Raw genomic sequence first — 25,902 nt, forward strand, 5'->3', positions numbered from 1 at the left:
AGTAGAGCTTAGACGGGAAATTACGAAAAAATTATTTTTGATCACTTTAAAAACTTAACTTTCCATTAAATAGAAATTGAATACTTGAAAACTGACCGAAATTGTCTCGATTCGAATTGAGTAATTTAAAAAGTTACAAATAAATCAAAAACTCGGATAATTCTAAAATTGACGAATAATTTGAAAAGTTATGAATAATTTGAAAAGATTCGAATAATTTGAATAAGGTACCCGCGGGTAATAAGGTCTGTCGGGTAATAAGGCGTAAGTGACAGAAATTATATTTAAAATAATCTCCTCCGCTAAAGGCTACTCTAGTAGAAGGGTCTTGCATAGAGATGTTACAAGTTTATAGTCCCGATACCACATTCCCTGTCTTCTATATTTCATCATCCGACATATGCGGTCGTAGCGCAGAAGAAATTATAAAAAACAATCTAGTCTTCTGACTCTTAAAAAGGATACTGATAGTTTCAAGTGCTGTTGAGCAAAGCAATCTAGTCTAGCTCATTGAGCTCGAAAACATTATTGTAAATACATTTTCGAGCTTTTCGAGCTCGATAATACTTTTGTATGCCATTGTTTTGTAAAAAACCATTTTTTAGCATTTCTCTCTCCCACGATATCTCGCGAACGAATAAACTGATTTTGATGGTTGAGGCGGCAATCGACGTGTTTTATCAAGTTCTAACGCTGATCAAATTTTGAAATCGATTTATCGAGTCGTTTTTGAGAAATTTCAAAAAAACCAAAAAAAAAATTTATTATTTATTTAAAAATCGCGGTCGAATTGAGCTTTCTTATTATTATTTTCGTGATCTACGGAATTTTTTTTGTATAATCAATCAAAAAAAAATCCACTTATCAATTTCCCCCAACAACGGTTAAGAGTAAATTAAGTGGACTATGGTCGTTTCATTAATATTATATTTTAATCCATAAAATTTATAGATTATTAAAATTATAATGTATAAGTAATTAACAAAAATTAACTTTTTTGATGAAAAAATAAGATATAAAATATTTAATTGTAAATAACAAAACAAAAAACTTCTATGATTATTAACTTTTTCCTTCTTTTCATTTTTTTTTTTAATTATCAACTAAATTTTTTCAAAATTTTCTTTAGACTGTGACTTCGAAGTAAAAAAAATTCAAAACTGATATTATTTATGAATTTAAATCAGCCGGTTACATCTATAAAAATTTTTGAGTAAATCTTAAACAGCTACATTTTATCCAGATATTCTACGCCATGAATATCAATAACGTGGCGAATAAAATGGTTATATCGTAAATGAGTAATACGATTATAGCAATGAGTACATTTATAATATACTCTTAACTAATTAGCAAAATTATGACGTAAATACCAATGTTCTGTCAATCCATTTTTATTTTTAAGTGATCTACCGCAATCATTACAAATAAATCTATTGTTTACGTGGTTGTTTACGTGTTTCCATATATTTCGTAATAATTTTGTTGTATAACAACAAATATGACATTTAAATAAACTTCCATTTTTATGGGTTTCAATGTGAATCTTCAAACTATATCGATCTGGGAATAATTCTCGACAAATTTTACATTGCCGCGCCTTAACAGATGGTGAAAACGAATGATAATAAATCATGTGCGTTATTAGTAAATTATCTTTTGTGAATTTCTCATGACAAATATCACATGATAAATTTTTATCAATATGAATAAACAGATGTGATTTAAAAGATGGTCTGTACTTAAAAGTAAACAAACAATAAAAACACTGATATGGACATTCTCCAGTATGTTGTCTATTATGATGTATAACATCCGATTTTTGATTACTTGCATAATCACATTGTTCACACTTGTAACGCAATCTTCCCTTGTGACGATACTGTTTATGGGATTTTAATTTTTCTGAAACATTAATTTATAAGTAATCAATTCAAATGACTTTTTTTTTTTAATTAATTTAAAAAGTTATAAATATTTACCCAATGAAGCAAAAAAGCGGTTACACTTTTTGCAATTATATTTTTTTGCGTTATTTGAAAAAATTATTTTATTTTCTGTGTTACTTGAAGAAATTATGTTGTTTTTTTTGGTATTTCCAGAAATTATATCAGTTTCTGTGTTACTTGGAGGAATTTTATTGTTTTCTGCGATACTTACAAGAATCATATCGTTTTCTGCGTTACTTGAAGAAATTGCGATGTTTTCTGTATTACTTGAAGAAATAATATTGTTTTTTTTGGTATTTCCAGAAATTATATCAGTTTCTGTGTTACTTGGAGGAATTTTATTGTTTTCTGCGATACTTACAGGAATCATATCGTTTTCTGTGTTACTTGAAGAAATTGCGATGTTTTTTGCGTTACTTGAAGAAATAATATTGGATTCAGGTACAGAGATCCTTTCAAGTCGAACCAAAGGAAAACATTGTTTTAATATTTTTGATGTATGATTAGAAATGATTTTAGTTTGGAGTTTATTATTTGAAATTTCTTTCAAATCTTTCCATTTAAAAAATGGAAACTTATTTTCAATTGAAGTTTCAATCACATTAGCTGATTCTTGATGACAAATATCATTTGTTGTTTCTTCAATATTGTTTAAGTTTATTTCATTTATATTTCCATTGCTCAAATTTTGTCTGTTACTGTCAGGAATTACTTCCTGTACATCTTCATCACTATGACTGTCTATGATATCCGCAGTCAAATTTTCTTGTGCATTCAATGATTCAATTTTCACAATCTTTATATGACTGAGCGAATCTACAACCTTATTTTCATATCTATTAGCATACAAATCTAAATTGTCATCATCAGCCTGTGAAATTAAGCCATTGGTGGAAGATAAAAATTTGTTCTGTTCAGTGAGACTGTTAATTACCTTCATATTACTATATATTAGTTTATTTATCAAATATTGACAGTCAATAATTTCTGTATTATTAACGTCTTTATATTGTGACTGAGTCTTTGTTATTCTACCATCACAGTATTGTTGCACATCAATATCTAAAACACATTTAAATGTATAAATAAATGTTACGCAAATTTATTTACGTGTTATTTCAGTATTTAAATCACCATGATGCTGATAGTAACCGGCGTTTGACAATTCAATGTTTTCATGATGAAGTCACTTGTCATTAGACTAAATTATTATAAATGTAAAAAAAAAAATTACTACACGGAAAGAATTTTTGATAAATATTACTCTGTAATTTCGAGTAATCCTGGGCCGTTGCAAAATATTGGTATTTTTTGTTTTAAATTTAATATTTTTTGTTTAAATATTAACGTTGCTAGACCATGTTTTTTGCTTATCTATGGAAGTAATATTTACTCTAAACTGCAGAGTAATAATTCAGTAGTTTTCGTTAATCTTCGGTTAATATCGGCTTCAATCAAATGTCTTTTATTTTGCTCGCGACAACTTACATGTTACGCACACAAACGTAGGCTTGGAAAAAAAGACGATCTCTGTATCTCTCTATAACTTAATATTTATTTTAAAATTGCAAAAAAAATTTGTATCTTTTCTTTTTCAACACAATAAGAGTAATATTTTTTTTATTATTTTTCAAAATATTTATTTTAAGTCATATTCTAAAGCAATTAGATGATTTTTAGATTTTTTATGAAAATTTCAGCCTATTAATTGTAATTTTTATTGTAATTCAATATAAATTTTATAAATTGAATCATCAACTTTTTATCATAACCTACGAGTAAAAATTGAATTATAGAGAATTTATTTAGACAGCCGCTAGGTGTAATTTTTACTCGTAATTGTGAGTAAAAATTAATCTGATTGATTTTTACTCACTGAAAGAGTAAAATTTCGTAATTTGAAAGTAAAAAGTCGTAATGACCCAAGATTACTCGATTTAGAGTAATTTTTAGAATAAATAACATGGCAATATTCATACGAAAATTCTTTCCGTGTAAAAATTCTTAGGATGCATCTTTAATTATTTTTTTTTATCAGTAACTAATTTTTTTTTTATTTCAGTAAAAACAATTTTTTTAATGTCTGTTACTTTCAGCATAATCAAATGATTCTCAAGTTAGTAGACAATTAAAAATTTTTGGAGTTTGTACGTAGAAATTTAAAAAAAACTATTGGTGCCATTATTTAAATTGTTTTTTTCTTTTATTTATAAGTTATCGTTTCGAGAAAAGATTCAAAAAATATTAAACCAGCTAAATTCGCTATCATACAATAAATCATCAGTTATCAAATATTATGACATACCCTCATTTTTTCCAAGCGAAAGATCTACTATTGTAGAAGTGTCATCATCATCTTCGTCACTACTTATTTCGATTATTTCGATTACACTCATTGTTTTATTACACTAGATATAAACACAATTATTATTATCAATAATCTTAATTTCCCACAAAAATATTAAGTTTTATAAAAAATATAAAATTTTTCCAAAGAGTTAGTTTGATCCCAGCGAAAAATTCGTCTTAAAATGGACAGTGGATTAAAGGAAGAACGTGCTAAATAATAATATAATAATAGTGGAATTATGACTTTTTGGTTGGGACGACTTTAAGTTGACGTTCATTGTAACCCCACTCTTTTAAAATCAGTCTAGTCTCACGCCGTTGGATTACAAGCCGGACGTTCCCGACTATTACCAACGACGACTTACTCTTTGGGAAGACTCCATTATAAAAAAAGAGTGCGTGTATCAGTGTGTACACGCGGAAGAAGTGAAACCTCTTCGGCTCATATTTATTAAAAAGTTTGGAAAATCCAAAAGTGCACGCATCATAACGCTTATTTAATTTTGAAGTCAAAATAACTTGTATCCCTCAATTATAGAGTAAAACAAAAAAAAATGTTTTTGCGACTATTACGCTACTGTTTTTGCAACATTTGACGTCAAAAAAATAGAAAGTAAAAAAGAGTTGTGCAAAAAAAAGCCGCCTGGATGCAGCACCGGTAAAAGGCTCATAACAGAATATATCTATATATATGAGGTTTGCAAAAATATCCGTCAGAGGTAGCATCAGTGAAAAAAAATATACACGGGATTTTGCATACAAAAATGCTATCAGTCATCACTTTTAATTTAATATTAAAAAAACGATAGAAACTACGATAGTGAATATCGAAAGGGTTCATCTTGAGAAAATTCTGAACAAAATAAAAAAAAACCGCTCTCGATACGATAATTTTTTCGGCAGTTATTCTGACTACATCCCAAAAGAGTGGATACATACAGACATCCGGACGTCCAAGTAAATTTTTTTTCAAACTCGTTTTTTCTTTAAAGTAGCCGAACCAATGTTCTTCAAAAAACATAAAGTAAGTTTTCTCAAGTCTTTTCTTGATATACGTGTACTCATATTATCATATCGATGAAATGTCAACGCAATAGAGTCATCTTGAGGCCAGAAAATTGCTTGACCTTGACGTGTTGAGAGTAGAGCACTATCTCAACGCTTCGCTTATGAGGCGTGCAAAAGAGTAATGATACATTTCGATAATAAAATGCAATATTTTCGATTCTATTCAAAATCTCCCTTCGCTAGGCCTTATTACCCACCGGTACCTTAGTTAGGAATTATTCGATTCGAACCCGAATCGCACACCCTTAATAAAGCATCCAAGTAAAAGGTAAAATTTTTTACTTCACCTCAACGAATTTATTTTCTTTTAAATTTCTAAATTACAAATTCAAATTTTTTACTCGAAAAAAATTTTTTTTATTTAGGAATGTTTGTGGTTTCAGTAGGGATTTATTCGTGATATTTTTTCGTTGTCTATTGTAATATAAGTCTTTTATCGTGTTGATCACCCTCATTCTCATTAAATTGACACCTCGGGCGCGTAATTTTTTGTGCGTTAAATTAGAGAGCAAAATATAGGATTTATGTTTTTTTTTCATGTTTTATTATCATTCTTTTGCTCCCCCATTTTCATTCCGTACACAATGATGTATAAATTTTTATCAAGTTAAATTTCTAAGTATACAGAAAATTGTAACATTTGTAAGTAATAAATTCTCATCATGCGCTGATTTCACGAATAAATTTTTATCTTCACACTTGTTGTAATATATAATAGAAGTGATAAAAAGAGAACTTTATCTATATATACATATGAAAATATAAATAGAAATGAGAATCATTAAATATCTGCATTCGACTGGAATGCGAAGATATAAAAAATAAAACCATTCGAACTTATTTTTTTACTGTACTGCTTTTTTTTTTGCTTATTGATTTTGAATATCACAAAAAATAGTAAATACAATATTTCTGTGACTAAACAATAAAAATATTCATTTTTTTTCTACAGTTTCATTTAATGTTCGGCAAACAAAAAAAATTAATAAACAAAATTGTAGAACTATGACCTTTATTTATAAATATATTATACTTTTTCGTTCGAAAAGCTTTTTTTTGGACTATACATACACGGAAAAAAAAGTGAACTAAAACTATTATGTGATAAGTAACCCGATGCCACTAATGAAATCCGATAGCTTTTACTTTTGACGAAAGTTAAAAATTACTATTCCATACCCGGGTAAAAAAAATTGTTGAAAAATCTGCCTATCGGTTGACCCTGTGGGCCAGCCCCAAAACTTCCCACTGCTAGCTCAAGGAGCTCGAAAACATTGTTATGAATACATTTTCGAGCTCTGCGAGCTCGAAAATACTTTTGTATGCCATTACTTTCGAAAAAAACCGTTTGTTAGCATTTCTTGCTCCCACGATATCTCACGAACGAATTGACCGATTTTGATGGTTAAGGCGGCAATCGACGCGTTTTATTAAGTTCTAGAGCTGATTAGATTTTAAAGTCGATCATATAAGTATTTTCTGAGAAATCAACAAGAAACTAAAAAAAAATTTTTTAATCGCGCCTGCTAAAGAAAAAATCGCTAGCAGCTAGCGAAATAGTCGCTCGCAGCTAACGATTAAAAATCGCTAGCAGCTAGCGATTATTTTTTTCAGTGTATACTAACATTATAATTAACTCTGTGAAATAAATAATAATAATAATAATAGTAATAATAACGATTTTGTTTATTCATAAAAAAGAAAATGTTAAAAGCGAATGTAGAAGTATTTTACGTTAATAATCTGAATTGTAAATTTATCACACATAGAGGATTTAAATTTTCCGTGACTAAACATCAATGGGAATCATGAATTTATCATTGTATAAATTATACAATTGCATCCATCACGATTTGACGGTACTACGAGCATCACGGTTGTATTAATATTATATAAATTAACACACAGTGTGTTACCCTGTAAATTACATTTTACTCTTTGACTGACAGTAGTTAAGTCAAATCTTGATGTAATATGTTCATGTACATACATAATTATAATTATATATGTATCAAGTAATCAAACATATTGGGTATAAATGGTCTGTACATTTCAATAATGTTTGGTGAAAATTCGGTATTTGAACACGGACGCGATGTCTGATAATCAAATCATACAATCATACAGTTATTTGATAAGCACTTGCACTTTGTGCACTTTATGCACTCTGTGCATTCTGAAATATTGTCACTTGAACTATACAATCCGATATTGCAAACTTTGATAATCGTTTTAACCGTAAAGCTGTTCTGCGACGACATTTCTTGACAACTGCATAAATATATTTGTATTTATTATTTTATTTTCTGGGCTGATCCCTGATCACTTTAACTGTCAGATCTTATAAAAAGTTCTTAATCTATTATTCAAGATGACATCTTAAGTGACATTGGGGTTCTCGAGCGAAGATGTTGAGTACGGATTTAATGACAGTAGTCGTAATTTATTCTTTAAGTGATTCAAATAAATTAACTCCTTGTTCCTCTCAATTCAAATTAAATTCTGAGTTCATTTTCATCTCATAAGTCTTTTATTTCAAAAAGTTTCGTTGAATATTTATAAAAGTTATTTTTCGAATTTTTACATCAAACTTTTTAAAAAATTATTTCAGGGACAAAATGAACTTTTTATAATTTTTCATATATAATTATCTATATATATTTATTTCTGTTATTCAAATTTAATGAGAATCTAAGGAGAAAGTGATCGTAGAAGTATCAAAAGAAGGCAACTAATCCTGATTATTTAGAGAGTAAAGAAAAACTTTAATTTACAAGTAAACGAACCTCTAGTCTGAATTCATGAATGCGGGAGATGAAAAGTTTGTTCGAGGACTTGTTTATCAAGTTTTATTCCAACAATACTGTATTTAATTTTTTTCTGTAATTTATTTTTTCTTCTTTTCCGTTATTCTCATTCTTAGTGTTGGCCTTTTTATTGTTTTTCCTCCTACGAAAACGGAATACGCTAACGCAGATCTGAGCTAAGGGGTCTAATTCATAAAAAGATTCTTGAAACTTTTCTTACCTTATTTAATTCTTTCTTTCTCTACATTACTCAACATAAAAGTAGTATGCAGTTGGATGAAGAATGTTACTCGAGAGTTGTATAATTATATGGCTAAGAAATTTATCATATCAAGGAAATATTTTTTCTTACGATAATCTTACAATCCACATTGACTACGTGTTCAGTTTTCAAGTGAACAATATATTTTACATTAGGACTTGTACTGACGCTTTTATGATTTTTTTTAACGAGATTTTTTACCACTGTATAACTACATTTATATTTGTTAGCATAACTTTTTTCAAATTTACTTTTAAATTCATAAATTTATTATGATTATTACTGAATTTTTTCGTGTCCTTTATTCGTATTCTTCTACATTAATGTTGAGGATAATTCGATATTTATTATTTTATACTTATTTATGATTATATATGAGCACATATATAAGGTAATATATGATCATATATGATTAAATATCATATATTTGTAGTGAAGCCTAAACTTACAATTAACCTTCTCAAAAAGACAATTTATAGATGAATTGAGAAAAATATAGATAGCCCGAACTGGGATTCGAACCCATGTCGGTATCAAGCCGAGAGCTCTTCCAGTTGATCTATCCGGCCCTACTCTCTTAAAATGAATCAGTGAAAAGTAGTCCAATCAGTGAATATTCTAGTCCATTCACTGATTCATTTTTAGAGAGTTTACTATATTCCGTTCAATTCGATCTACAACTTATTGAACTATACATTAGATATATCTAAAAAAAATTTTTTTAATTTCAGCTTTTATAAGACAAAAGAATTTTTAACTTCCCGCTAAGAGAATTGTAAATTTCAAAAAATTCGGTAATTGTTTTCGATCGGATTCTTGAAAACCGAGTTTTCGTCAGATGTCGACGTTTTGAGGTCCTAGGAAGATAATCCGAGCATTTTCAGAATGATTGTAACCTAAACCTAACATAATCTAAAACTTGTGTCGCCAATACAAGCATACTGCAAACCCTCGTTTTAATCTTATGTATCGAAAATAGCTATTTATATTATTTTGTTCGGTCGTTCGTTTGTGCGCAAAATTTTGTTTCTTTTTTTATTAAAATGATTCTGTATTGTAGATATTGTATATTATTAGTATTCTAATAAATTTTACTGGATATCTTTACATCGATTATTGAATCAAATACATTAATTAATCATAGCTAATATATATTAATATTGATTAGATGCATTGATTTACTTCTCTTCGAATAATAGATCAAAAATTTTTAACATATTAATAGTTTAAAATTTTTCAAAATATTATTTGAATTTATTCTTACTAGCAAATGAATATTTTATTTTAATTAAAAAATTTTCATTACGAGTTCTAACCTTAAATTTTAATTGTACTTTAACTTCTTTCTATGACTAATCCGATTAATTTTTTTTTTTTATCAATTAGTACCTCCTATTATCCCAGAAAGTTCCACATAATTATTCCGTCTTCCTAATTAAATTCCACGATTATTAAAGTTTAAATAATTGCGAAGCTTGCCATGCAATAATAGTTCAAGAGTGGCCTAGTGTCACAATCCTCGAGTTTCTCATTCTACGAAATAATATTTTCACCACATAATTGATCATTAGTTACACTCGAGAACACAATAATTATACACAGTCTTGACATTGCCATCGCTCATTACCGTTACTCAAATATTATACTCACTATCTCCACCTCACTTCCGCTTTTCTGCACTAGCCCTCAACAAATCAACAACTTGAAATAATAATTATTTACTTCTGTTTTCATTACAGATGAATCATTGAAACACAAATTATTTATTTATGTACTCGAACCTCGAGCAACTTGTTATCCTCTACACTGAAACTTTAATTACAAATTCTTAAATATATTTTCCTCTATCACGCTATAAGAATTTAATTGACTAACTTTTACAGCATTTGTATTACACACCATTTACTTTTATTCAATTTATACTCAACGTCTGGTAATTGTTATCCAAATTTTAATGCACTGTTAATTCGATTAAATTAAATAACAATTAATTAAACTTGAATTTTAAATTATCAAACAATTTAACTTATGAATTTATTAAATTTTAATGTACAATAATTCAAATTCCTTAGTCAACCTGTTAAACTTTTTTATTAAAAACTTCGACTAGCGAAAAATTTGTATCGTAAAAAGTATTAAGAAAATTACACACGTGTTGCAGAGTAGAGTTTTGATGTCAGAAATAGTGTTACAGTGGTTCATTAAAAAAAAGTTATCCTTTAGAGAATATTTTAATAAAATGTTGTTAAAACTTACTGAAACAAATTGCATAATTCTCAAAAATATCGCGTTAACTCACCGTTACCTAAGGTTTTTAAGTAACCCAGGTGAAAATATTTGGCCGAAAAAAGACCGAAACAGCTTAATTTGGCCGAAATCACGCCGAAACTATAAAGTTTTATTGAAAAAGGCCGAAAGTTGGCCGACAACACGCCGAAAAAATTTTAATGTTATTAAATAGGCCGAAAATCGGCCGATATTTGGCTGACAAATGAATCGGCCTATTTTCGGCTAGAATATATTTTTAACTTCCCGCTAAGAAAATTGTAAATTTTCAAAAATTCGGGGTTACTGGTTTCGGTCCGATTTACGAAAATCGAATTTTCATCAGATGTCGACGTTTTGAGGTCCTAGGAAGCTATTCTGACTAATTTCACGATGATGTCCGAGTGTATGTATGTACGTACATACGTACGTATGTAAGTACCTGTATCTTTTGAACGGATGAACCGATTTTGAACTTTAAGGTGTCATTCGACGCGGCTTATCAATATCTTGAAGCTGTAAGAAAATTGAGCTTGATCGGTAGGGCTCGTTCAGAGATATTCCAAAAATAAAATTTTTTCATAAATGTTTTTTTTGGATAACTTTTAATGTGCTCAATGGATTGGTTCCAAAATGGACTGGGCTCTAGGCTTTATAAGCCGCGTCGAATGCCACCTCAACCATCAAAATCGGTTCATTCTTTCAAGAGAAACCGTTGTCGATAGAATTAAAAAAAAAAAATTTGTATTTTTTCTGAAATATTTCAAAAACGACTCGATAAATCGAATTCAAAATTTGATCAGCTTTAGAACTTGACAAAACGCGTCAATTGCCACCTCAACCGTCTCAATCGGTTTATTCGTTTGAGAGATATCGTTGGAGAAAAAATGGTGAAAAACGTTTTTTTTCGAAAACAACAGCATACAAACGTATTTTTGAGCTCGAAGAGCTCGAAAATGTATTCACAATAATGTTTTCGAGGTTCTTGAGCTCGAAAACAGCGAGAAGTTTTGGGGCTGGCCCGCAGGGTCAACTGACAGACCGATTTTTACTTTATTCCCGGGAAAAACGGATTAGATCTGACCAGATATAATTATATCTGGTCAGATCTAATTATATCTGATCATATCTATTTATATCTGGTTAGATATGGGATTTGAGATATAATCAGATCTAGTTATATCTGATCAGATCTAAACAGATATAACTATATCTGGGTTGAAAAATTCATCAGACATGAACAGATCTAGTCATATCTGATCAGATCTAAACAGATATAACTATATCTGAGTTGAAAAATACATCAGACATGATCAGATCTAGTCATATCTGATCAGATCTAAACAGTTATAACTATATCTGGATTGCAAAATACATTAGTCATGAAAAGGTCTTATCATATCTGGCCAGATCTAAACAGATATAACTATATCTGGATTGCAAAATGCATTAGACATGAAAAGGTCTTATCATATCTGGCCAGATCTAAACAGATATAACTATATCTGGATTGCAAAATACATTAGACATGAAAAGGTCTTATCATATCTGGCCAGATATAACTATATCGAAGTTGTCAACATCTAAACTAAATACAACAATTAACATAGTCAGATCCTATGACATCTGCTCAGATATAATTATGTATGTCTTATTTTTATAGATAACTGTTTATATCTGGTCAGATCTGCGCATATGTCGTAAGATCTGATCAGATAACTATATCTGAACTAAATACAACAATTAACATAATCAGATCTTGTTATATCTGCTCAGATATAATCATGAAAATTGTTCATATCTGATTATTTACATTCACGCGATCACATACGTGGGGCAGCGCAGTGGATAGCGTCAAAGACTTTGGATCTGAAGGATGCAGGTTCGAGCCCAGCAGTCATCGGGATTTTTTCATCAATCAAATTCATGTATAACTCTTCTAAGTAACGTTTCTAATACGTTAGATTACATTTCGGATCGAATGAAAACTATATTATTTTTTTTTGCAATTAAATTTTTTTTTTTTAATAGGGATCCCGGGAAAAAAGGTTTAGATCTGGCCACATATAATTATATCTGTTCAGATCTGTCCAGATCTTGTCAGATAGAGACAATTTAAAGATCTGGCCAGATCTGACAAATCAGATCTAATCAGATATAATTATATATGGTCAGATCTAAATCGTTTTCCCCGGGTTGTCTGCCTTGTTTCGGCCTTTTTTGGCGTAGCGAGTTTCGGCCGAGAAAACAATTTTTTTTTTTTCAATTTGAAATATTTTCACCCGGGAATTTTTACTATAAAATTCTCAGCGTATACGCTCGCAAAAAGCGATATTAAAGTAAACATGTTTTTAATACTGGTGCGGAATTAGAATTAGTTTACTTCATTCGAATACAGCTTAAGAGAGTGAAAGAGGTGATTTTCCAATGAACCGTTTTCATAGATAAAAACCCAAATCATTAAATAAAATATTTCATTCGATGCGTAAAGGTATAATCTATCGAATGAAATGCTTTTCGTTCGAAAATTTCAGTTTACACCTGAACACGGCTCATTTTAAATTTCCATTTGCTAATATAACTGCAACATGGATCGTTTTGTTTGTTCATATGTGTGTGATAAAGAGAATAGACAGCAAATCCTTTTAAACAAATTAAATTTACCAATTATATAAAGTTATACCGCGGAATAACACCGTGCCAGTTTTAACACCGCCTTTTTTTAACAGTGTAGTACTACACGTGTAAGTTCACCTGCATACGTAATGTAAAAAAACTTATTTTTTCTTCATGTAATTTTAAGTATCGATATAGTCATATCAGATAACACTAGTAATGCAAGCCGGATGTAATTTGAGTATAATGATCTTTATCGGAAATAGATATGCTTTAGTAGCTATACCACCCAGACTTGTCAATACACCTCGCGACTAAACGTTTTTGAAGAAAAGCAATTATTTTGTTTCACCAAAATAATGACTCATTCTTTCCTGAATTCCCTTACACATGGAGACAAAAAACAAATTTTTTGAACAGTAAACATTCTTAAGCTGAGAAATTATTTTGTTGCAAATTTACAATATATAAATGGCTTGATACAATAACTCCTTTATTTACTGAAAAAGAATTATCTCAGCAAATAAACAGAATACGGAAACAACAGTATCGTGACAGACACGATACAGTATTTTGACTGTCACCGTCACGATACTCGTTAGCTATTTGGAGGTTAGTGTGAGTAGCGATACGTTAAGTGCTGCCAGCAATTCTGATCGGTGATAGGGATAAGAATAAATTGTAACAGTAGCTATCTAGATCGCGACGGTCTAGCAAATATTTCAAACAAAGTATTTCAAAAATAGTCTTCCAGGGAAATTTCGAAAAATGTTAGCTTAAAAAAAAACCCTGATTAAACAACTGAATTCGACTGAATTAAAAATTTTAATTCTGTTATATTCTCTTGAATTCTGCAAAACAGAATTCAACTGAATTGAAAATTTGAATTTGAATTAAACAGAATAAAACCGATTTAAAAATTCAAATTCGTTTTAATTCAGTTTAATTCGGATTCAGAACCAGAAATTGGAGAATTATTTTCGAATTAATCAGAATTTAACCGAATAGAATTATTTAAATTCGTTTTAATTTGGACAAAGTCTGGTTTTCCTGCCGAATTAGACATAATTCATTTTTAAGTTAAGAACAGAATTTATCTGAATTAAATAGAATTAAAAATTTAATTCTGTTTAATTCGATCGAATTCAGTTGTTTAATCAGGGAAAATATTTTAAATTTTACACGATAATTTTGCGGTATTCTAAATCATTTCCACTTCATAAAATAATAATGTCGATAAAAAAAATAAATAACTGAATTTAAAATGAAGTAATTACATGTAATTTGATATAAAAGGCTTTTACTAAAATTCAATCTACTTAATCTGTCAATTTTCATGCTTAGTACGTAAGCTTTCTTATTCCGATGTACGATAATCCTCTTTTACCCTCTACTATATATGTTATATATTTACAATTAGAAATAAACTTTCGTTTGATCATTTAAGCGTTTAAAAATGAATTCTGAAGTGAAGGGATTCTATATCGTCAGATTATCACACTATAACTTTGTAATAAAATAAAACGATGATAATAAAGTTATTGGCTCTTTTATAGATTTTGAAGAACTTACTTTCTATAGTATACTATACGAATCAGTTATTAAAATAATTTATTTCCATAAATAAAATATTAGACGAATGAATTAATTTTGTCAATGGTCTGTAAAAATTATAATTTATTATTAATAACGATTGTGCTGGTAGTAATTAAAAACTCATTTGTAATAGAATAATCGCTCGTTTTTGAGGTCTTGAAGTACTTGATGTAAAATATTAATCTTTATATAAATTATTATAGTTTTCAAAAGTAGCTGTGTCATTAAAAGCGACAGTAAGGGCCATTAAAAACTTAGGGCTTTTGATTACACTTCGTTCCACAGGATATTAATTTTTCGAGACATCGTGTTGAGTTATTGAAGCAAAAGGTACTTAGGTATACTTTTTTGGTAACAAAAAATTTTAATTAGCCGTTTTTTAAGTTAATAATTAACAATTGACACTTTTCTACGTAATTTATTTAATTGGCAATTTCCTGGGAACTCCAGAAAATAGACATAACATGTAGTCATTTAACAGGAAATTTAATTTTTTATGATTTCCGGTTCAATAAAAAATACTGTAGCATCGATAGTTTGGAAAATAGAGACATTCAAAGTCACAAATTTAGGATGTTGTTAAAAAAAATAGTTTATTTAGAAAATGATCAATTATTTCATAAATTTAAAACCGAAGAAATCTTTAAACATAGAGATTATTTGTTTGATCGATATCTGAGTAACTATCCAAGATAGGTAGAAATTTTTGGTAGCCACCGATGAAAAGCTAATTAAATTTTTTACAAAATTAGTTTTAAGAACGAGAACCACCCGAGTCAATAAACAAATTCTAGTTTAGTCCTCAAAAGCCTCAATTCATCTAACGTTTTATTTGCCGCCCAAAAAATAACTCTACTTGAGTACTCAAAATCCTCAATGAGAACTACGAGGTCTAAATACATATACGGTAAGAAATATTTTGTGGATATCACTACGGGCGTGAACGCCATACTGTAAGGTATCGAAGATTTTTAAAGGTTATAAAATTGTATGCATAGATGATTCAACCATTGCGGGAATAGTAACATTGGTGATAGTTGTCGCGGACGCCGCAATGTCAGTATGGCCGTCAGGCCCATACTGCATTGCCGTATCCACATTGCTTCTGGCCGATAAACCTAGTCTAACGACATCTATATAGTTTTGGTGGTAATACGATAGTATACATTGATTGACACGCCAGAAATTATGGCGGGAAAAACTAGTAGCATTGTGCCCTCGACATTGTAGTATGGGTCTCAGGGCCATGCTGTTTCGCCGTGCTTGCTATGCATACGTGTGAGCAATACAATAGCTCCAGTACTATACAGTATAGTAAATAACGCCATACTTCTGGGACCCACTACAATACTGTCTTGGAATATTTCACATACTATTTTAGTATCTGCCTTGAGACCATACTAGCATAGTGTTGAACGCCGTGTATTTCTTACCGTGTATAATTTATCGATTGTTAATTATAATTAAGACTTCAAAATCCTCAATAAATGAAAAGTTATATTTCGGACTTTGAAAAATTTTAGATATAAAAAGGAAGAGGAGAGAATACGTCGAATGAGACTTTTGCGGTTCAAATGCGAATAAAATTATTCCTTTATGTTTTGAGTATTTTGAGGCTTTAATCCAGATTATGTTATTCCAGTTTAGTCATCAAAGTGGTAAAATAGCTCGTAACTACTTTTTTGAGGACTGAACTAGGATAACTTTCTGTACTGGTGTCAATCTTCAAATTCTAAATTGATTCTCGAAAACCTCATTGAGAACTTTGAGACTTAAATCCGAATTTGTTTTTCGACTCAGGCATAAATCCAACTGTTAAAATGATATAGCCCTTTAAAGTTTCAGACAAAAAATCTACGTGACTTCAAATTGGAAAACTATCTTAATCGGTGGTAACTTTTATACTCTTAATCTTAGGCTATTTTTCTATTAAATAAGAATTGTAATCATTCAATTTCTTTCTAATGACTCGATTAAACATATATTTAATCAGTTAAAATTAAAAATTAAAAAAAAATATTTAAAAATCACCAGATAAATGCCGATTTAGCAAAAACGTATAATATCAATTTTCTCTTCATATTAAAAATAAAAAATTGCTGTATCAGCTTCCCAACATCATTCTCTAGGGTCATTCATAAGAGACTTGAAAAAAAATGTTCATTAAAAAAAAAGGGGATGTATTTTTACCCAATGAATATTTATAAAAAATTACTAATATAAAATTTCTTGCCATAAATAAATTAAAAATAAAAATGATAAGTTAAATTTATTCAGTGGAAAAAAAACATTGAAATTTATCTCTATCAGGACGTGATAAAATATTGAAATAGAGTATGCAAATGGAATTAAATCCTTGGAGACAATTCGCATACTTTTCCCGATATTGGCCTTGTCCTTTTCAATCTAAAGTAGTTTAAAAAACAAAAAATTAAATAATAAAACGAACAGAAAAAAAAAACGGTTTTGTAAGAAAAAGAAATTGTCTTCAAAAAGAAAAAAAAATACACGACTCGGTAAACGTGAGTCGTGACAATGGAAATTGATCGTCTTCAACGCGTCGTAACACATTTCAAAGCTTCGTATTACTTTCGCCTACCTTCAATTTATTTTTCATCATTTATCTCCACTTACTTATACACTATTTTTTTATTCTTAACTTTCATCCACTCAATTTATATATTTTTTTTGCTTTACTCTAAGAATTTTAAATTTCTGCGTTCAAAGTTCAATCGGAGTTTGGACTTAGAAATTTATAAACGGAATATAAATTATAGAGTTGAAAAAATAAAATAATAAAAATAGCTCTGAAGAAAAACATTAGGTTATCTTAGTGTAAAGGAAGTTAAATGAAAATAGATTTTTCCGGAAACCACTTTGACCTCATCTGCAACGATTTCGAGTGAGTGTCTATGAATAAATTATTAGGCTTTATTTACCAAGCTTACAGAATTCTTCTTGACATTTCACCTGATTTTACAGCTTGTATATTCTTTTTCTCTATTTTATTCCAACTAAAACCTCTAAATTTACTGGAATCCTTATCCACTTTTACCTCCTAATTTGCCTGTTTTTTTATTTTTGTCGAAGTTGGTTTATTAACTTTTTTAAAAGAGTTTTTATTCTTATTTTCAATGTAAACTCAGATTTTCATTAAAAAATACTTTAGAAATTTTATGAAGTGTCAAGTTCCCTGAATCAAAAAAAATAGTGTAGAAAGATTTTTATGTGACTAAAATAGTCGAATAAAAAAAACCGTCCATAAAGCACACCTGCGCTTTCGCGCTTGAGGTGTGCAATAACTTGATTTTGACTTATCTGACTTAATTAAATCGATTTTGACTGCTATAATTTTTTGACTTCAATATGTCTTTTTTAACTTTAAAATTTAAGTCCAATTCAAGTCAAGTTTGACTTGGATTTGACTTACATGACTTAAATTTAAGTCAATTGTCAAATCCAAGACAACATGACTTAGTAGGCGTAAATCGGTACTAAGCAAGACAACTTTTAGTCAAAAGCAAGTGAAAACTACGGCTGCCCAATTTCAAACACACAGTAAGGGACAAATTTTTCAAAATCGATTTTTAGTTCTACACGGAAAGAAAATTACGGGAACTTTTGCTATGGATTATGGGAATAGTTCCCATAATGGTATAGGAACTGTACCCATACTATTATAGGGATGGTTCCCATAATATATGGGAATAGATCCTATACCAATATGGGAACCATTTCGATAATATCATGGGAACTATTCCCACATCATTATGAGAATCATACCCATAATGGCATGGGAATCGTTCTGGAACATCATTCATGCATACATTTCATTCATGTATAGGAACTATTCCAATAGCATTATGGGAACCCTTCCTTTAATATTATGGGAATGGTTCCTATAATTTATGGGAATGATTCATATAAAATATAGGGTTCATTCCTATATATTATGGGAATCATTCCTATAATTATAGGAACTGCTCCCAAAATTTATAGTCATAATTCCTATGTTGGTATAGGAAAAAATTTTATAGAAAATTTTCTGTATAGTGGAGTCTTGTGAGCATGATTCAATTTATATTTAAAAAATTTTATTTCTGTCAGTTACTGTGTTTTGAAATTGGGCAGCCGACCAGATGTGTTTTAACTGTAAATCGAAGTTTTATAATTTAAAACACCTAGTGTTTCATTGCGATTTAAATACATTGTAGTCACTTTCTAAACACTTGCGAACGTGTAGGACGTAACTTCAATATATTTTAATGACAATAAAACACTTAGGTGTTTTAAATTAAAACACTTCGATTTACAGTGTATTCATATCTTAAAATATGCTTTTCATTTATTAAAAAAAGAACTTAAACTGGACTTGCTTTTGTCTGGCTAGATTTGCTTTACATTCAATTTTTTTAAATTATGCCAAAATCAAGTTATTTTTTGACCCGGGTCATGATTTATTTTGTTTGAAAATTTTATATTTTTTATGTTAAGGGATTGATAGAAGTAGGAAATTTTTTTTATGCCAAATAATGATTTTTCAATGAAATAAATCGTTTATTTTTTAACAATGACAGTAAGATGAGCTTATAATTATATTTTTAAGTCGGATATAAAAGGCGGATTTTCATAATCAAATATGAATTGACAGGATTTGCTGCAATCTCATCTTCTTCATAACCATTTTTATCCGGCTTTTCTGTCTCTTTCTATTGATTTAACGCTCATTTCTCTTGTATTTCATAACGCGTTTATCTTTACCATAAAATATTTTTTATTTGACTATTAAAAAAAATCTGTTTTCATCCAATTAAATGTAAAAAAAGTAAAACTAGAACATGAATAATTCTGAAAAAAACTTTCATCAGGACAATAGAAAATTTTATGATCCATTAGATACAGCTAAAAAAAGTCGAGCAATTAATGTGCTTGTAAGCGATGCAAAAAAAATCAGACATTGATTCCATCGTAGGAAAAAGGAAATGTTACAAACAAAAATAAAAAAATAGTCAGTCCATCTCAATTGTTGAACATAAAAGCAATCCTAAAATATTTTTTTCGTCTTTTTCGTAGACAGACTGTCTTCCCTTTAGGGACACAATAGTCGTCAAGCGAGAGATTTGCTACGAGATGTGAAAGAGGGAGTTGACGTTTTTCAATATCCGGCAATTCACCGATGAACAGCTATTTTAAGATACTTTTTATAAAAATAAAAATAAAAAATATAACTTTTCAATAGAATGAAAAAGTTTCGCGATAATTAAAGTTTAAATTAATTTTTAACTTAAGATAGCTAAGAAAAAATCGACTTGTTTATTTATTATCAATTATATATTGATCATGTATATCGATGTATACTGATACATTCTTTTTGTGAGCAGTAATATGATATTTATAAATTACAAATTTAAGTATGGTGGTAAAAAAACAAAAAATTGAAGTTAGAAAGAAGTTATTTGGGCGCCAATTACTTATTATTTAATAATTCAATTGCTTTATATAAACCGATGGGAATAATTTTTTTTTGCATTTGTCGGGTTTCGAACCTGGTCCGTCATGGCTGCTAGGCATGTCTCTTATCCACAAGGCTATAAGGCTATGCATAGAAACCGAAGGTTTTAAAATACTGTTTGTTATTTAGCTGTTTTATAATTACAAGATGTGTGAAATTTGAAAATGTTATGAAATAATAATATTGACTGCTTAAAGTTATTTGAACAAATCAAAATAAAATTATTAGTGAACTCGAACAAATTTGATTAAAAATTGGCTCGTAGGCCGAGACTAGTAAACCGAGACTCGTTAGTCAAAGATTGACAAACTCTTGGGCTAAGACTAGCAAACCGAGGCTCGGTAGTCGAAGATTGGCAAACTCTTAGGCTAAGACTGGTGAACTGAGGCTCGATAGCCCAATATTCTGCCAAGACAGGTTCCGTCATAAAAAACTTTTGTTCCTACAAAGGATATAGTGCAGTTTATTAAAATCTCTAATTTAGTTTCTCTGACTGCTTGAACTTTAATAAGTTTCTGTATAAATTATTATATGCAAACGTGCGGACCAACTATTTACAGATTTTGATTAAAGTTTTGTAGAAATCCGTTAATTACATCCCAATGTATTTGCATTTATATACAACAGCCTGAAACATTCCGCTGAACTGAGAAAGATCTAATAATTGATAATTTTATAATGATTTTTTAACTTTAGACTAAGGAAATTAAAAAAGTTAAAAAGGGTTACAAATTAAATTCCAATTGTTGAAAATTAAGTTTTTATCAAATTTTGAGGTTTTGAGGTCTTAGAGGAAGCATCAGGGCTTGCTCACAAGGCCAACTGTCTTCCAAAATTTGTTTTTTAATCACTTCCTTTACGGAGAAAAACTAATTAACACTTATGAACACTAGTGAAAATTCGTTAGTGTTGATAAGTATTTTGTTAGTGATCATTAGTAACCATTAGTACTCTGACTAGTGAATCTTATAACACTATTGGAAGTGATTAGTGTTCATTAGTCGGAGTACTAATGGATATTGCAACACTATCGGAAGTAATTAGATTTGAATAATGTTCTATTAGTGTTCATTAGTACTCAGGGTAATGAATCTTGCAGCATTGTTGGAAGTGATTAGTGTTCATTAGTCGGAGTACTAATGGATATTGCAACACTATCGGAAGTGATTAGATTTGAATAATGTTCTATTAGTGTTCATTAGTACTCAGGGTAATGAATCTTGCAGCATTGTTGGAAGTGATTAGTGTTGTGTTTGTGATCATTAGTACTTTGACTAATGAATCTTGCAACACTATTTGAAGTAATTAGTGTTAATAGTATTGTATTAGTGTTCATTAGTCGGAGTACTAATGGATCTTGCAACACGATTGGAAGTGGTTAGATTTGAATAATGTTCTATTAGTGTTCATTAGTCCTCTGGGTAATGAATCTTGCAGCATTGTTGGAAGTGATTAGTGTTATATTTGTGATCATTAGTACTTCAAATACTGAGCATGGCAGCACTATTGGAAATGATTAGTTTTGAATAGCATTTAATTAGTGATCATTAGTAGTCTGATTAGTGAATCTTACAATATTCTGGAAGTGATAAATGTTGACCAGGATTCAATAGTGTTCATTATAGTTACCCGAATAGTCGATACTACTCTGCTGTGAAATTCAAATTAACGATACTAAACACACTAATGACACTAAACCCATTAATGACACTAAACTATTGATGCGCGAAAAAATTAGAGCATTAGTGTTTCTCATTAGTGCTGATTAGTTTTGTTCCGTAAGAGTTGTTTGGTTCAAAACGATAAAAAATTTCAAAAATGAGTTATTAAAAAAAAAGTTACAGGTCAAAAAATATGGAGTTCTTCTAAAACTTACCACAATAATTTATATAGATAATCTATCAAAATTATATACAATATTTAAATATTCATGAGATTGAAAAATCTATAAATCAATTTAAAAATATAATACCGCACAATAAATAATAATTTTATGGTAATTAACAATTTATAGCTTCGATCGTAAGCTATAAAATTTTTACAACACACATTATACGTTCTACGAGGATTGCGATAAAATTTATGGCGTAAATTTATAAAAAATTATTAAACTTTTTTAATATTTTATTTTCTCATTATAAAATACCTCGAAAGCTCACGTTGGATTTTATCGACCATCGATTTATAATTTCACTATAAAAAATATAGCAATCGTAAAAAAATATTATCCGGTTTAATTTAGTAATAAAATATTTATCTTTTCATTTACTTGTTCGATTCGTCACTAACAACAGAAGTCCATTTATTTTACATTATTTCTATAACAGAAAAAGGATACAAAAATTAAAAAAAAAGTTTAGTAAATCCAAAAGTGCGCGTCTCTTAATGCTCATTTACAAAAAAGAAAAGAATAATGTACGATAAAAGTTTTAAGGACAATGTTTTTTTTTTCCTATCTATTACACTAGAAATTTAAATTTCGCTCCGAAAAATGGTCAGATGTGTTTTTTCGCGCAGACGCGACTGGTGTGCCGAAGGTATATGTAAAAAACATATGTATACATATGTATATATATATATATATATATAGATATATAAAATTAGTTAAGTTCTCTTTTATTAATTATAATTAAACGGGGTCGAATTTGATGACCATTTATGACACACTTCTTCTTCGGCCCTAAAATAATCTTTTTAAAAAAAAAGTGATCCAAATAATAGCTTTTTTCTCGAGTTTTTGTGTTTACGAATTACGGAAACTTTTTCTACTGCACGGTAAGAAATGCATGGTGTTCAACACCATGCTAGTATGGTCTCAAGGCAGATACTAAAATAGTATGTGAAACATTTCAAGACAGTATTGTAACGAGCCCCAGAAGTATAACGTTATTTACTGTACTGTATAGTACTGGAGCTATTGTATTGCTCACACGTACACTCGTTGTCATTAATGCCTGGTCCCCCAGGCTATAGAATCTTAGCCATGCAGGGGGCCAGGCATTAATGACAACGAGTGTATGCATAGCAGGCATGGCGAAACAGCATGGCCCTGAGGCCCATACTACAATGCCGAGGGCACAATGCTACTAGTTTTTCCCGCCATAATTTCTGGCGTGTCAATCAATGTATACTATCGTATTACCACCTAAGCTATATAGATGTCGTTAGACTAGGTTTATCTGCCAAAAGCATTGTGGATACGACAACGCAGTATGGACCTGACGGCCATACTAACATTGCGGCGTCCGCAACAACTATCAACTAGCCAATGTTACTATTCCCGCAATGGTTGAATCATCTATGCATACCCGGGTCAAAAATAAAACTTGATTTAGACTTGGTTTACGAAGTCGAAATTTGGAGCCGTTTTCACAAGACAAACTCGACTTTTTTTACGGAGGTATGAAATATATTGTTTGCGCCTTGGTTTAGACTTAACTGGCTTACTTAGTCACGATTTAAGACGAAAAAGTTGAAATCAAGTCGAAATTGACTTGGTTTAGACTTATTCGACTTAAATTTTAAGACGAAAAAGTCAAGATCAAGTCGAAATTGACTTGGTTTAGACTTATTCGACTTAAAATGTAAGGCGAAAAAGCCTAAATCAAGTCGAAACTGACTTGATGTAGACTTATTCGACTTAAATTATAAGTCGAAAAAGTCAGAACTAAGGTGAAATAACGTTTATATATTAAGGCGAAAGTAAAGCGAATAAATGACTTTTTTTCGACTTGGTTTAGCAAGTCAAAAGTAATGTGAATGACTATCGTGCTCAAAGTACAGACGAATAAGTTGAAAATAAGATGAAAAAAATTCAAAAAGTTGAAAAAAATTAAATCTAAGTCGAAAAAGTCGAGATCTTTTAAAAAAATCGTCGGCAAATCGATAACTTCAAAAGAAAATAAGGCAAAGCGAGCCTGAATCAAGTTTTATTTTTGACCCGGGTACAATTTTATAACCTATAAAAATCTTCGATACCATACGGTATGGCGTTGACGCCCATACGGGCATAGTGATATTTTTTATATTTCTTACCGTATGCTTGACGGGAAAACTTTTTTTTATATTTTGATGTTTTTTTAGTTATTTAATACATCAAATTGGTTTTTATAAGTAACAAAATTAATCCTTATTAAATTTTCTATCCGATGATGTGTAACTTGGTTAAGCTCCGTGAACTAACAAGAGTAAAACAGTAAAAACAGTAGCGAAAAAGAGGTAAGCTGAATTTGTCGATCGTAAAGCACACTCTAATGCTTCGCATTAAGAGTCGTGCAATAAAAACTTTCAAGCAAACAATTCAAAGTTGAATAAAAACAATAACTTATTTTTATTATTTTTTTGTTCAATATTAATTCCGATTATTTAATACAAATAGAACCGACCAAGAATGTTCAAAATTTGTAGAAATTATTGAACCCTTACACGGAACGAAGAATAGTGGAGAAAATACAGGTTCAAATATTAGCAAAGTCTCTCTACTTCGAAACTGTAAAAATTACATTATTTCTGAGACGTAGTAATTATTACAGTTTCATATAAGACTTTTTCAGCCCTTAATAGCGTTTCATTCATAACAAAGTTTCATTCAACTAAAAATACATTAGAAACTGTAAAGTAACTGTAACCATATGGGAATCCATTCGAAAACGCCACGTGGGAATCCATATAAGAATCTAAGCTATAGATTTCCATATTAATTTTTTTGGTAAAGCCCTTACTATATTGAAAATACTGGGGCAAGATGGCCACCCCGAACTCAGATTTTTATTTCATTTGATAATTATCTTAAAAAATATGTTTAAACTTTAATCAATTTTGTATTCCATCTCAGTCACATTACATATTTTATCTTTTTTCCTTCACTATGTCAAATGCAAATAAGTGATTCATATTTTCCTTTCATAAAAATATCTCAGAATTTCCGTCACTACAATGAAATCTTTTCGTGAAAATAAATTTATTCTTTGATCTGAAAAAACTTGCATCAAAAAATGTAATCCTTAAAAAAAAGAAAAGGACAGATTCAATTTCTTTCCTTTTCACTCTTTTCCACATGAAATTTTCGAATATTTCAAACCGGAGGTTCCGGAACAGAAAACAAAAAGCTCGGGAATATAAACTTGTATTTGTTAAATATTTGTGTACACCCTACACATACGTTTGGATACATATTCTACATAGCATAATATGTACATAGTATAATATATACATGTACATACGGGATAACTGTTGGCAGTATTAGATAAAGATATGTATGTATATATGTATATATGTATATATGTATATATAGAGGATAGAGGATATATTTACAAGGAAACCCTCTATACTCTCTTTACTTTTCGGTCTCTCACCCTTGCTTTTATAACTTCGCTGTTCTGTCTTGATACATAAAATATATATACCGTAGTAGCCGTAGCCTATAGAGATACAGGCGTGTAGATGTATGTATTTACGTGCTGGACTCATAGTCTATAA

The 25,902-nt window shown here is 29.7% G+C and overlaps 2 protein-coding genes across 3 annotated transcripts in view; one reads left to right on the forward strand and one right to left on the reverse strand.

Moving 5' to 3' along the window:
- Nucleotides 1-25,902, forward strand: part of LOC130675077 (gamma-aminobutyric acid type B receptor subunit 2) — a 107,011-nt gene that overhangs the window by 19,556 nt on the left and 61,553 nt on the right. The gene's annotated exons all lie outside the window — the stretch shown is intronic.
- On the reverse strand, nucleotides 1,078-4,684 carry LOC130675078 (zinc finger protein 37-like). 2 transcript variants are annotated; one of them, XM_057480563.1, is made up of 3 exons: nucleotides 4,255-4,684; nucleotides 1,983-3,011; nucleotides 1,078-1,905 (listed from the first exon to the last, which is right to left on the reverse strand). In XM_057480563.1, exons 1-3 carry the CDS (start codon nucleotides 4,343-4,345, stop codon nucleotides 1,346-1,348), a joined length of 1,680 nt encoding a protein of 559 aa, XP_057336546.1. In that variant the 5' UTR covers nucleotides 4,346-4,684; the 3' UTR covers nucleotides 1,078-1,345. The 2 variants fall into 2 exon arrangements, with proteins under 2 accessions (XP_057336546.1, XP_057336547.1); XM_057480564.1 differs by lacking the exon at nucleotides 4,255-4,684 and adding an exon at nucleotides 3,084-3,373.

Source organism: Microplitis mediator, chromosome 9 (assembly GCF_029852145.1).
Source record: "Microplitis mediator isolate UGA2020A chromosome 9, iyMicMedi2.1, whole genome shotgun sequence".
NCBI lineage: Eukaryota > Metazoa > Arthropoda > Insecta > Hymenoptera > Braconidae > Microplitis > Microplitis mediator.

Coding starts and splice junctions, on each gene's coding strand:
- LOC130675078 (XM_057480563.1), bottom strand. CDS start 4,345: ATGAGTGTAATCGAAATAATCGAAATAAGTAGTGACGAAGATGATGAT. Junction 3,012..4,254: donor TTCGCTTGGAAAAAATGAGG/GTATGTCATAAT, acceptor AATGTGTTTTAG/ATATTGATGTGCAACAATAC. Junction 1,906..1,982: donor CCGCTTTTTTGCTTCATTGG/GTAAATATTTAT, acceptor TTAATGTTTCAG/AAAAATTAAAATCCCATAAA.